This window comes from Centroberyx affinis, unplaced genomic scaffold (genome assembly GCF_046629955.1).
Source record: "Centroberyx affinis isolate AG114_WGS23_722 - 3 ecotype Tasmania unplaced genomic scaffold, CSIRO-AGI_Caff_v1 ptg002930l_1, whole genome shotgun sequence".
NCBI classification, from domain to species: Eukaryota; Metazoa; Chordata; class Actinopteri; order Beryciformes; family Berycidae; genus Centroberyx; species Centroberyx affinis.
The window spans coordinates 86,331-99,840 of record NW_027281049.1 but is presented as its reverse complement, the minus strand read 5'-3'; the positions used below and the strand labels follow the sequence as shown (position 1 = coordinate 99,840).

General features: G+C 41.7%; 1 protein-coding gene across 1 annotated transcript; it reads right to left on the bottom strand.

Moving 5' to 3' along the window:
- Positions 1–1,184: 1,184 nt before the first annotated feature.
- On the bottom strand, positions 1,185–13,283 carry oat (ornithine aminotransferase). Its single transcript, XM_071536726.1, has 10 exons — positions 13,160–13,283; positions 9,892–10,123; positions 9,443–9,667; positions 9,204–9,299; positions 8,958–9,085; positions 7,901–8,023; positions 4,249–4,377; positions 3,951–4,064; positions 3,541–3,685; positions 1,185–3,340 (listed from the first exon to the last, which is right to left on the bottom strand). The coding sequence occupies exons 2-10, from the start codon at positions 10,103–10,105 to the stop codon at positions 3,180–3,182; spliced, it is 1,335 nt and encodes a 444-aa protein (XP_071392827.1). The 5' UTR covers positions 10,106–10,123; positions 13,160–13,283; the 3' UTR covers positions 1,185–3,179.
- Between the last annotated feature and the right edge of the window lie 227 nt (positions 13,284–13,510).

The following is a 13,510-nucleotide window of genomic DNA, read 5'->3' as shown; positions in this document are numbered from 1 at the left end:
CAACAGAAACACACAATTTTGTTCTTGTTTATCTCTCCTGGCCTATTCAACTTGAGCTAAGGTCACATGTCATGTCACAGCCCCACACATATCACACTACTGCAACTGATATGTTGGTTAAAGGCTTCGACTGACAGCTCGCCTGAGACTGGAGCCACAAGATCCAGTTCAGTCAACCGCTGCACAGCTTCTTCATTCCACTGGCTATGACAAATGTCAAATGTGTCAAATCTCCACCCTTGAACATCCCAGAAGCCCACATCTCTCTCTTTCTTCCCCTCGCGCTGTCTGCCTCGTCTCTACCTCTCGTTAGTTTACTGATGTCGGGCTGGGGGAGGGCGACGAGACAGGCTGATAGATGGATCATCTCTTGAGGAGGGAGAGGAGGGAGTTGGTCCCTTGGGTGGCGAGAGCTATGGCTGTCTGCGTTGGTGTTGGGTCTGATTTACACACTATGGGCTAACAGGTTAAATAGCCCACTTAGGTTGGTGTAGGATAAACAAAGCAAAGCTGGGGCCATGCATCCAGATTGCTTGGTGAGTCTGTAAAAGTAAAAATACCTTCAGTGCACCTTCAGTGTTTTTATCCCCATATTTCTTACTGTTGTTTTGCTTTTGCATCCAGCAGCTGGCCAAGACTTGGATGTGTTTATACACTACTACTTTTGAGTTAAGTGCATGATTGATGCTATTTCAGATTACATATTTCATGGATTCATACCCATTTAACAGCCATCTTCAAAAGTCATATATCAGTGGAGATTGTGTCAAATCTCAGGAACAAACCTAATCATTCTGTAACATATGGGTGTATTGTCTATAAAGCTGGAGTTCTGGTTTCAGTATGAACCTTGAGTTTGAAGTGAGTGAGTGCACAGCACCATCTAGTGTTGCATCTGTAATCATTTACAAAATAATGGACCCAGTGCATAAAAATGTCTGCCTCCTGGATGGGTGTCATTCAGTCCTCCCACTCATTCCCACAGTACAACACTCTCCCAGTGTTTCTAACAGTTTCTTAACTGGCAAAACATTTGGCTGCTTTGCATTATGGGATAAATAATGACATGAAAGAGCAAAGCTGGCACCTGTATGCACCTGGTCTATTACAGAAGTCTGAAGTGTCAAATATCAAGTATTAAGTTTATTCAGTCCAGACAAACACAACAAAAATTAAGACTGCAATCATTTATTATCAGAACAATGATGTAACGACTTAAATAAGATATTGCCTTTGAATGAGCATTCAATGTGCAATAGTTAAATCTTTTAAAAAGATACAAGTTTTCAGCAAGTTCAAAGAAACAGCATGAACAGATAAATATTCTTCAGCAAGTTCAAAGAAACACTGTACAGATAGTCAAAACCAAACAAGCCTTAGCGAGCAGAACATGAGTTTTCCTAACAAGTCATTTCTGATACGCCCCTTGCAGAAATAATATATCCCAAATTATACAATATAAAACGCAACAGAGGTTTCCCTCTCCTCTGTTTCAGTGGAAGTATTTAAACCTTTGATTCAACATGAAGCAAAAATTTGCAATCAGGGTTACAATTGCCAGTAAGTATTATTCACAGTATGTATATCACAGTACAAAATGAAAGTGGGTCTACAACTACATAAAGTGTGTGGTCATGTGTATTGGGACTGAAAATCAGTTCCACTGTTGGTGTACTAAGAGTTTTTGTGCAATTCCCAAACTTTTCAAGATCTGGAAATTGACAAATTCCTCATAGACAGTGTTGGGGGCACCGTAACGAGTAACTTAACACATTCGTTTTTCAATTCATGTTATCCGTTATTAGTTATTTTCTCAATTTTGCATTTTGTTACTTTTTTTTCCCTTTTAAATGGTTAAAGTTTTAGTTAAAAAAAAGAAAAAAAAAGAAAGCATTGTGCTACATGACGATGCAACAGGCTGGCGGCGCGGTGGAGGCTTGTAGGCTAAGACTAGCTTTCATAACCGACACAATGATAAACTGCAGAAATGTTTTGGAAATATTCAAATTACTTTGAAGAAAAAGGATAAGAACATTATTGTTAAATATGAGCTGTGCATTGAGGAATTGAAAGGAAAGCACTTGCCAATGTCGTGTGAGTGCCATCTGCTGTTAATTTTGATTGCAGACACGATCAACTACGGCTGCTAGTTCACCAGATATCAGTGGTACCCAGATAAAGGAAAGCTATCTTATCTTTCAGAGGTACACAGTCTACTGTTTAGATAACAGTAGATTGTGTATTTCTATACAATAAGAGTGAGGACATCACCAGAAGACACATTTTAAAGGCCTGTTTTGGCCTGGATAAGTGGATAACTTGACAGTACTCTAATGATTTACTTTTAATAAAGACTAACTTAGTAAATTAACTAGTTAGTTGTAACAGTTGGTTTCTTTCCCCAACACTGCTCAAATGTAACAAATTGGTTTCAGAAAAAGTCAGCAGGCTACAGTTTAGCAGTAGTTTTGATAGATAAAGTAGTTGCAGTCAAAGTTTCACTTCAAACAAGTGGTATTCATCCATCAACACCATTATCAGGTTGTTAGTGCAAAATGTACTCCTGCACATAGGTCACACAAACATAACTGTATGCCTTTGTTGACATAAAGAACTGAAATAAAGCCTTTGTAACTTTTGGATTGTATGCTTCCCTGGTAAAACCACTGATCCCTTTTGAGAATTAGAAGGTTTGACTAAAGACATCACATTGCATTTTTTACTGCATAGGTTACCCATGAAAAAAGTTATTAACTTTTCCCAACTAGTCCCAAATTCATCAGTTTAGATGAACTATGCAATTGATTATTAACACCCATTTAGGACAATTAAAATAAAATCAGTGAGGTTTACAACAACCTTGTGCCACAGTCTTTTCTGCAGCAGGCTAACGGAACCCTTCCCTTGCAGCACTTCAGAGAGAAAATATGTTCTGGTGGCAGAAACTGCACCATTTCTAAAAAGAAATGATGCAGCACTGTACAAAACAGTATCAGTGTAACCTCTGAGAAACAGCCTCGGTTTCAGTCCTAATATACTGTATCTCTACAGTAATGTTCTTCAGAGAAAAAAAAAAAAGGAGAAACATTATTGGTAAATGCTTACATTGACTTTTTGACAGTATAGATTATCAGATCGAAGGTTGTCTGTGCAGGACTGCGTAGCTATAGCGCTGTGATTTAGAAGGACATGATGGTTCTCTGGATGATATCAACGCACTCTCGCACCTCGTGCTCGTTGATGATGAGGGGAGGGGCCAGGCGGATGATGTCACCATGGGTGGGCTTGGCAAGCAGTCCGTTGTCACGAAGACGCAAGCACACTTTCCAGGCATCATAGTCTAGGGGAATTGTATTATCATAGGTCAGAACACTTGACTGTAGGGTGAAATCCCACCAGCTACTGAAGCTTTACTCTTCATTTTAACAAGAATCTTGTCCTGCATATGGAATTCACTAATGTATGGAGCTGCCTTAAACTAACTTACTAAATCATATCCACTGAGAGGACAGCAGTGTTACAAGTGGTGCTGTACTGTACCTTTAGTCTCCTTGATGACGATGGCGTTGAGCAGGCCTTTCCCTCTGACTGTGGTGACGATGTCTTTGGGCAGCTTTCTCAGCTCGCTCCGCAGCAGCTGCCCCATCCTGTCGGCGTTCTCTGCCAGCTTCTCCTCCTCCAAGACCTGCAAAAGAGGAACGGATGAGTTGCTGTTTTGAGTAAGCGCTTATGACATTGTTGATTAAAGTGAAATGTACATTTTTCTATTAGTGATTTAACACAAATGTTGAACTTTGTGAGTAAGAGGCCTTAAAATTATTTAACTTGATGTGGTGCGTTAGAAAACTGGAGGACTCTCCATCAAATCAATTAAACCAAAGGAAGAAAATAGATAAAAGTAATGAATTCTTGAAGGTAGACAGGCAAGTTAAGGTCAGTCCGATGCTGACCTGAAGTGAAGCAATAGCGACGCGGCAGGCCAGGGGGTTGCCTCCATACGTGGAGCCGTGTTCCCCAGGCTTGATGGTCAGCATCACCTCGTCATCACACAGCACAGCAGATACCTAAAGCAAACAACCACAAATAGACAAGAGAGTTACATAACTGCTAAGATCTATATTCATATCCAACAAAACTGGACTGCTAGGATCTATACGGTCTACCGAACTTTGACTCCCTTACAAAGCAAATCGATAACGTGATGTGATAAAGTGTGACTGAAGGACAGCAGGTTAAACAGATACTCACAGGGTAGACTCCTCCAGAGAGAGCCTTGCCCAGTATCACCACATCTGGACGCACTTCCTCGTAGTCCACAGCTAGCCGCCGGCCGGTGCGCGCCAAGCCCGTCTGGACCTCATCAGCAATCCACAACACCTGGACAAACACACAGGGATTCACAGTAGAAATCTAAAAAATGCTGAAAAATATCGATTTTACCACAGTGCCACAGCAACCAGAAGTGTGTCTTCATTCCTCTATACCTATTTGTCATGCTGTGGTAAAAATCATTTTCCACAAATCAAGTCTGTTAGTTATTAAAGGAGTTAAAGAGTTTTTGGGATACCGGCCCATTGGCCAACTTGCCGATTAAGTGATGAGAACATAGACACCAACATGATCCAAGTGTCTGATAGATCATTTGCTCCGGTGCTCCATGCTAACTCTTATGCATACACTATGTTGAGTGATACTGGGCGACTAGTATTGTCCAAAGTAAGAAGACTGCCGGTTTAGAAATAAAAGGTTGAATTTTAAAAATGAAACATTAACTCAGCATAGCTGATGTAGCCACGGTTTATTTTTGAAACCATTTCAGGTGAACAACCACATATTCATCCATTGTGACTTTTGGCTGTACGTGTCCCTCCACCCATCACCTTCACTTCCTATGAAAACAGAACAAGTTCAGGGCTCCAGACTGCGACTGGAACAGAGATCAGTATGGATGTTTGGACTATTATTATCTATATTAACAGTCTACAGTGGAGTTTTTACCGGCTGGCTTGATGCATTTGGGACAGAGGGACCGCGGTAAATCAAAACAAACACACACAATCTATACATTTAAATCATATTACCGTTTATTTCCATGCACATGCGCGAGCTCTGTCCACCTGACAGCCCTCTGTTCTGTCGGGGAAAGAGAGACACAGAAGCATGGAGGTTTCGACGCGTCGGTCGACGCTTCCCGGAGGTTCCCGGGGGCACGGTGGCATATGAGAAATACGAAGATTTACGAAGAAAAGGGTGCCACCAAATCATGTGCTGGTGCGACCAACTGAGAAAGTTGGTAGCACCAGTGCTACCAGTGGAAAAGTTAGTCTGGAGCCCTGACAAGTCATGCTCCAAGTCTCGAGGCCAGAGAGGCCTTCCAACAGGGAAAGTAGTCCCTGGTAGTTCAAAACAGCGCATACATTTTTATCATATTTCATATAAATTTGACCAATCTCCTACTCAAAACCAGCCAGACTTAGCCACATATCATGTAAAATGACTTTCCATTTAGCTTTGCAGCTGCTACAAGCTCTCATTTTCTCATTTTTGAGATAACGCTAGTCGCTTACAATCACTCAGCATAGTGTATGCTTAAGTGTTAGCATCGAGCACCAGAGCTTAATGATCTACCAGGGACACATGGATGATTTTGGTGTCTACATTCTCCTCACACACAGACCACTGCCATTTTAAACTCCCATAATCCTCTTCATATAGGAATGAGTTTCCATGACACCACACAATGGCAGAACGTACTTCTAGGTTTTTCATCTTATTAGTTTACATGGACTCCTGCCATACAGTGACATGTGATGATATATAGCTTTGATGATAAGACAACACATATTATGACATTTTGTAATGTAAATCACATTGTTGCATAAGCAGTCCTTCTATGTATTGAATATGCTACAGTATAAGCTATGTTAGCTAACAGCTTAGTTGCTCATGTTGACTTGTCAAGTAGGCCAATACTAGGAGGCCAGAGAGCCGGGACCACAATCAAATAAACTGATAATTATGTCACTGCCACAAATGCACCATGGAACTATAGACAATCTACTTGTACTTTACTTTTTTGACATCTGCATAGTATAGTGTCATACCATACCATCTGTTTAGCTCAATGATCATTATACTGTAAACCTGTACTTGGCCTGCTATTGGCCAATAAAGATAAAGTTTAGATGGCCTAATCACACCTACAGTTTGTTTAGTTTGTTGCATTTTCATATTTGGTTTGTTTGGGTTCAATCAACCCAATTATGGGTGAACCAGGGCTTCTAAACATGTCACATGGACTCACAAATAGCTGGTTCATTGGATAGGTGCTTGGGAGGAGCAGCTCTAGAAGAGCTCGGCTCTGTGTGTTCGTTCATGTGCAAGGCTTTTTGCAATGCACATTGCTTAGGAATTCCGGAATGCAGTGTTCAAGCCAAACAGAAGCCAAGAGCCTTGCATGAGGGAAATTCAGTGTGCGCTCGTACACTAGACAGTACAGCAGAAGTCTTACAAGCAGTGGCGGCGCTGAGGTGGTGCTTGCTGCATAGCACCACCAAGAAATTAACTGAAGTTTGACATACAAATTACAGCTGCTCTTTCTGAATACTTTTGAATACACCTTGTTTCTCCAGTTGATCTAGTCAGACAGCGCCCCCAATTACCATAGCGCCCTCGTCCCTCGCAGTATAAAGTTATTAACTATGCGCTGGTCTAAGGTCAGATCCACTCTACACTTCTGCTTATTTGTTGTCAGTTCGTAGTCAATGTCTTGCCGTTTCTGTCCTCAGATCAGTAGTAGAACCTAGTGATGCCACTTAAACTACTGATGTCACTCACTCTCACTCACGCAAGATTTATTTACTATACAGAACGTGGAGGATGATATTCCAACTTCAACTTTTCTCATAGTAGTGCTAGTGGGAATACTGGGTGAGTGCTGATTAGAATTATTTTGTGGTGGATACCCATGGATGTATTAAACTGTGGATACCCCATAGTCCTTATGTTTCCTGCAAATCCTAAAATATTACATTTATTGCTGTTGAGCCTATTGGTTTTGCTTGGACTTCTAAGCGGTGATTCTGTTGATTTTGGTTTTAAATTCAGTAGTTTTTAATAGAGATATTGAGGCATGGTCAGAGTATGATTTGTTCAACTCCTGGTAAAACTTTGTATCTGTTGTTTGTTACTTTAATAATGGTGTATCTTTTGGCATTGCCTGTCTATGTGATGCGAATAACAGTGGACATTGTAGGTTAGTATTGCGTTTTTCGGTTGAAAAGCACAAGTTTGTTTATGCGGTGTAGCCCGGGGTGTCTCCGATGCTGTTGACGCTGTCACAGTTCACTTCTATATTAGAACTATCAATTGCGTGTGCTTGTGAATCAAAAGAGGTATTTATATTAGGCACATAATGCTTGAAACTAACTTTTGAATGCCGCGCATCTGGCCTTGTGAATACGTATTACCATACAGTACATCCCTCAGCACCATCACTGAATAATTCAGCCCCACTGTAGCACCAGCAAGAAAAAATCTCTGGCACTGCCACTGCTTACAAGCATGAGCCAGCTCTAGGTTGGTGCACTGTACATCCACATATCAGGAAATATCTCTGTGATTTTCGAACTTCAGTGGCTAAGTCAACACATTAACCAAATATTTTGTTCAGCAATTCTCTTAGTTCCAACACTATGCAACCACAGCACTTTGGTGTTAACAGGTGGAGTTTTGAAAGTCAACATAGTTTCACTCACTCCAATCATGCCTACCGCCTCCACCCTCCACCGAGCACCTATAAAGATTCTGGTAGACTTGTTTTGTTATGTTTGAATTCCCAAGAGTAACTGCTGGCTATCATTTAAATAATTCATGCTTGCATGTGTTTGTCAAGACTCACGTTGTGTTTGGTGCAAAGTTCTCTGATTTTGGTCAGGTAGCCCTGGTCGGGCACCACCACCCCAGCCTCCCCCTGGATGGGCTCCACCATGAAGGCTGCAACATTAGGGTCCTGAAGGGCTTTCTGGGGACGAAAAAAACAAAAGACCACAAGACCAACCAGTCAGACATTGTTATCTATGTCCAAGATAACCCTATCAATAGATACATGCTACTTCATAGTCAACCTAGTCAATCATTAGGTTCCTGTGTTTACATAGACAAGCAGGGAGTCAGCTCAGCTAGTTTTGGAGGATAAGAAATAAACCTTGGTTTGGAAGATAAGGACACGAGAATGTAGTTGTCGTGTCAAAATAAGGACCAATTCGCCACCTTGCAGCCTGCATAATTGTTTATGTTTGTTTTTTGTTTGCGTCCGGGTTTGATTTTCAAGAAAGTAGCAGGTGAATGCAATACTGTTTAGTAGCCGACTTGGAAGTCCAGGATGTCGGACCTTGCCACCAGCACATGGACACAACATAATAGTTATGGCTAAGAAATGATGATCATCTAATGGCAGAAATCCCAGATCAAAATCAAATCACTGATCTTTGGGACAAGGGTGAAAACATAAACCTATTCCAACAGAGAGTTAAAAATGTAAAAATGTCAGCTGGGTGGTGAAAGTATGATGAAACCTTTACATATTAGCTGCCTGTACCAGTATCACACATCCATAGTAATGTTTCTCTATGAGCGCAACAATAAGAAAACAACAGATCAATCTTGTAGACAAGGTCAAAACCTGTAAGTCTAGTACAGGTATGTTGTTGTTGAAGATGAGCTCAAAGCCTGGCATATGAAGCATCCATTTCTGCCCACATTGTTGACATTTTACAGGGCACTTTGCCCAGTGAGTTGCCCCAAGGGTCACAAAACATTTCCACACATTTGCTGCCTATGACAGAGTCAAACTCAAAAACGTCACATTGGAAACCCATTGTAATGTTTCTTTATGGCCGAAACAAATGAAAACAACGAGGACAGACAAGTCTTGAAGGTAGGATCAAAACCTGTACCTCCAATGCAGGAATGTCGTTGTATTCGACGAGCTCAAAGCCTGGCATGTAGGGACCGAAACCTTCGTAACTACTGGGGTCGGTGGAGCTGGAGATGGCTGCCATGGTGCGGCCCCAGAAGTTACCATCTAATCAAAGAAGAGTCAATAACATGGCATGGTTATCGGATTGTATTCAGTTTACATCATTAAATAATGTAGATAATTAGAAAATTGGGATCTATTAGTTAGGACATAGGCTACTTACTTGCAAAAATTATTTTGGCCTGGTTTTTGGGAACACCCTTTACATTGTATGCCCACTTACGGGCTAGCTTGCAGGCAGTCTCACCAGCTTCAACACCTTAGGTACAAAAAGAAAAAATTAAATTAAATACAATCATTACCACCTTTGAAGATGCACCTCAGCACACACTTAAAACACTCTTCGCTGTTTCTAAAATAGCCGTAGCCATAATGCACACACATGCCTGATGCTTTCCTTACCGGTGTTCATGGGCAAGACTTTGTCGTAGCCGAACAATTTGGTGATGTACTCCTCGTAGGCTCCCAGCACGTCGTTGTAGAACGCTCTGGAGGTCAGGGTGAGTTTGCAGGCCTGGGCGTTGAGCGCAGCGATGATCTTGGGGTGGCAGTGGCCCTGGTTCACCGCACTATAGGCACTCAGGAAGTCATAGTATCTGTTGCCCTCCACGTCCCACAAGAAGAGGCCTGGAGTAAAGAGGACAAACAGAGAAAACAGGTCACAAGATGATACTGTCTTTTCTGAGTCACTTTTGGGAGGTGTTTGTAACCCATGAGTGGGTTTTGTAACCTTTTGAGGAAAATTACTAGAGCTTACACAATGGCAAACATGTACAATCTTTATCTATTATGGTATGCATCCATTAGTCAGACCATCCTCTTCAGACTATTCATGTCCAGAATGTGCTCACCCTCTCCTTTCTCCAAGGCCACAGGGAGGGGGTGGTAGTTGTGAGCTCCATACTTGTCTTCGCGGGCGTAGACCTCCTCTGAGGTGAGGGGGAGGTCAGACCTCAGCTTGGAGGCAGCGGTGGAAGCGGGACGCGTGCCGGAGTGGATGCTGCGATGGAGCAGAGGCGTAACGCAGCTCAGGCTGCGGTTGAGCTTGGAAATCATCCCGTTCATGGTGATACGTTTCTACGTCTACACAGGTAACAAAAGAGGGAAATTCTCAGATCAACTTCAAGTAGCAGATTAGATTTTGCAAATTTGTCACTGAGGTTTGCAAAGATCTGATTAACCTGCGAGCAGCAGGCGCATGGCACAGGTTCAAAACAAGACACATGAAGGGCCCAACAGAACAGCCCTCCTATTAGTTTACGAATCGTGCAACTGTTTAACAAGCTGGCTCAGGCTTCAATACTTAACACAGAGGACAACTTGCTTTTCCACTCTCACAGGGACTTTGCTGTTGTTGGCAAGTCTATCCACCAGTGTCTGAAAGTAACTTTTTGACTGGAAAACTATTAACTAATTTTTACCATCCAAAATAATGAATAGAAATATGTCACCCTATCTGTTTTCAATGCTATTTCTTTTATAGAAACAGGCACTGAACATATGCATACAATAGATCAAGACCAAAGACTGTCTATAACCAATGCATTCAAATGTTATCATTTCAAAAAGTGTGGCGGTGGCACATTTTATCAGCGTCTGCCAGGCATTGTTTCTGAACCTGTTATCCCCATTAAATTGATGCGTCAGATGAGCCCAACCAATCACTTAATGATACCCAACCCATTACTTAATGATACCAGTGCTTAATGATGGCCAAAGAAAATAGTGTTTGTACTTTTACATCAGAATCGTTACATTTAGCTCTGGGATGTCACTTAAGCTTTTGTGACAAAAAGCGCCCCCTTAAAAAACCTCACTGCAGCCACAAAGGGTGAGGCCTGTGATATACCAAGCCATTGCAATGTGAGATTTCATCTATGCAGCGTATAGGCTTTATGGGCCTGCTGAGCAACGCATCTCTTTCACATTCAGCACAATAGAGTGAGAGCGACTGACCTTTGCTGGGCCCTGGGTCTACATAAACTAATCCCACAGCACCATGGCTACTCAACTATGATGTTCCAGACTTTTCTGTCTGGTCATAATCATTAAAATGTTTTAGATTTCCACTCACCATCTTCAAGTACTTTAGCACCTACTACTTTTCTTGCTATAGACTTTGCTATCTTAGAATGTATATTACTTTTTAAATGTTAAAATATCTGTGGCACAGAGAGTGACCTTCATTATGGTCCAGCAGAGACCCCATTGTGAGGCTGAATGGCTAAGCGCTGACTTACACCAACATTCAACAGTCTTTTTGGCTTCCATGTTGGCTGACATAAATCAAGTTTTCATTTGTGACAATCCAAAATGCCAAAGTGCCTGGTAAAGTTGGTTACCTAAGCCTACCATCATATAATTGTGGTTGCAATTCATAACAGCAGATGCTTATCCCCAAGGCTAGCACTGCAGACCAACTTCTCTCAGACCTAAATAATATTCGACTAGTACCAATATTGACTCACATTATGTGTTTTGTTTTTTTAACCAAAGAAAATAAAAAACTGCATGCTTCACACTTTGCATGACAACAAGTAGTACAAGAAGGTTTTGGGTTTTTTTTGTATATTTTTGAAATAGTAGTGAGTGACATTTTGGAAAGAGCAGCTGTTGCATAAAAGCACAGCTAATGGGGATCCTAAAAAACAAATAAAAGACCAATGTGAATGCGAGATATACAGCACTGGTGGCTTTGGATAATCAGTAATCTTTTACAGTGAATATATACACAAAGCAAACAGACAGCACCTGGCTGGAATACACCAAGGACGACTCTGATCTGTCACTGGACACCATTAAACTTGGTGGTGGAAGATGATAGGTTGTATGGAGCTACCTCCCCCGGCACACCCCCTGCACCACAGCCAGTGGCTAAAATAAGACTAGAGGTTCACCTCAGCTGCCAACTATCACATGTTACTACTACATCATTACACAGAACTACAGCAGCGTATTGATGCCACAGTGGGGGGAAAAATACCAAGAAACTTTCAAATGTTATAATGAGAAAAAGATCTATATCCTAATGAGAAAACAGCCCATGGACATCGGGGAAATTGAGAAGGGCTCGTTTACACGATTTAATCAAGTTGACTAGACTCATGGAATGAGACAACTCAGCAACAATCAGACAGGGGGTCTGGTCTTCATGTTACATAGATCCATACCATAAACACATATGAGCACGCACACACACACGCAGTAATCTCTTACACACACAGTCACATAAGAAATCAGTATGGTGTTAAGTCTACAACATATAATGGGATGCTGGATGGTACAAGCTCCACACTGCATCAACAATAAACTGCACAAACATTTACAATGCTCAGCACTGCAGCCAGCTAGCTAATACAGTCAACTCAACTTATCCTGACTCAGACATAATCAATATCTCGTTATAACAAGAAAAGTTGATATATCGTTATAACGAGAACATTTTCTCGCTATAACGATACTGAGCCTATATTTTTCTCCCACTGTGATATCAATACGCTGCTGTACAGAACATCTAGTGACCTGACAAAACAGTGTAGAAGACTGGTTAGCTGTGAGGTGTACCAGCCACTGAGTAAAAAAGTTCCCTGCCCTGGGGGAAATCCCTGCTAGCTATGACACGTTGACACTGTGCCGTTTTAATTGATGTGGCCAAGCTTTGTTAGAGAAACTACAACCCTTACCAAGCTGAGGTGATAGCTTGGCGGGAGGCACATTCACACATTACCAGTGTCTGCCAGGCAAGGTCCCCATCGTGGAAAAGTACCTGCAACCACTCTGGCTAACATTAGTGGCTAGCTAATCTACTAATTTACTTGACAGGACGAGTCACAGAACCAACATTAGTTAGCAAACAAAGTCCCTTAACGTTACTTTTAGGGTAATTATATCATTGAAAATCGTTAGACAGTCATATATTTATGTAGTGTTTAGTAAGCCACCTGCTGTGAGAAGGTGGCCAGCCAATTTTCAGTTAGCGTTACGCCACTTCATTTCACTCGTTATGTTAGTTAGTACCAGCTAGCTAGCTAACGTTAGCTGACCACTGCTGTCAGAGTTTTAGCTAGCACATGTTCGTGCTAACGTTTTCAAACAGGTCGAAAATAGTGAAAACAGTACCACAAAATCCCAAAGAAACGTAGTTCAGAATCCTCTTGACGAGTGATCTACGCCCTGTCCGATGTTTGAAACTGACCACTTTAGTGCCGCTAAGCTTACCCAATGGTTTTATAGCGATCTCAGTAGTAGGCGTGAGCAGACTGGGCGGTTCAAAAATATGACCTAATCTGCGTCGTTTTATGTCACAGCCAAGACAAGACACTCCCCATGTTGCAACTGTCCAGATTATTGCAGTAATCAGTCTGGTTTCATCAGTAATAGCTACGATTTCGACTGACTGTAGCTGTGGTAATATGCGTGTCATTGAAAGACCGATAGTATTGCAGTGGCTATACCTGTGACTCTATATAA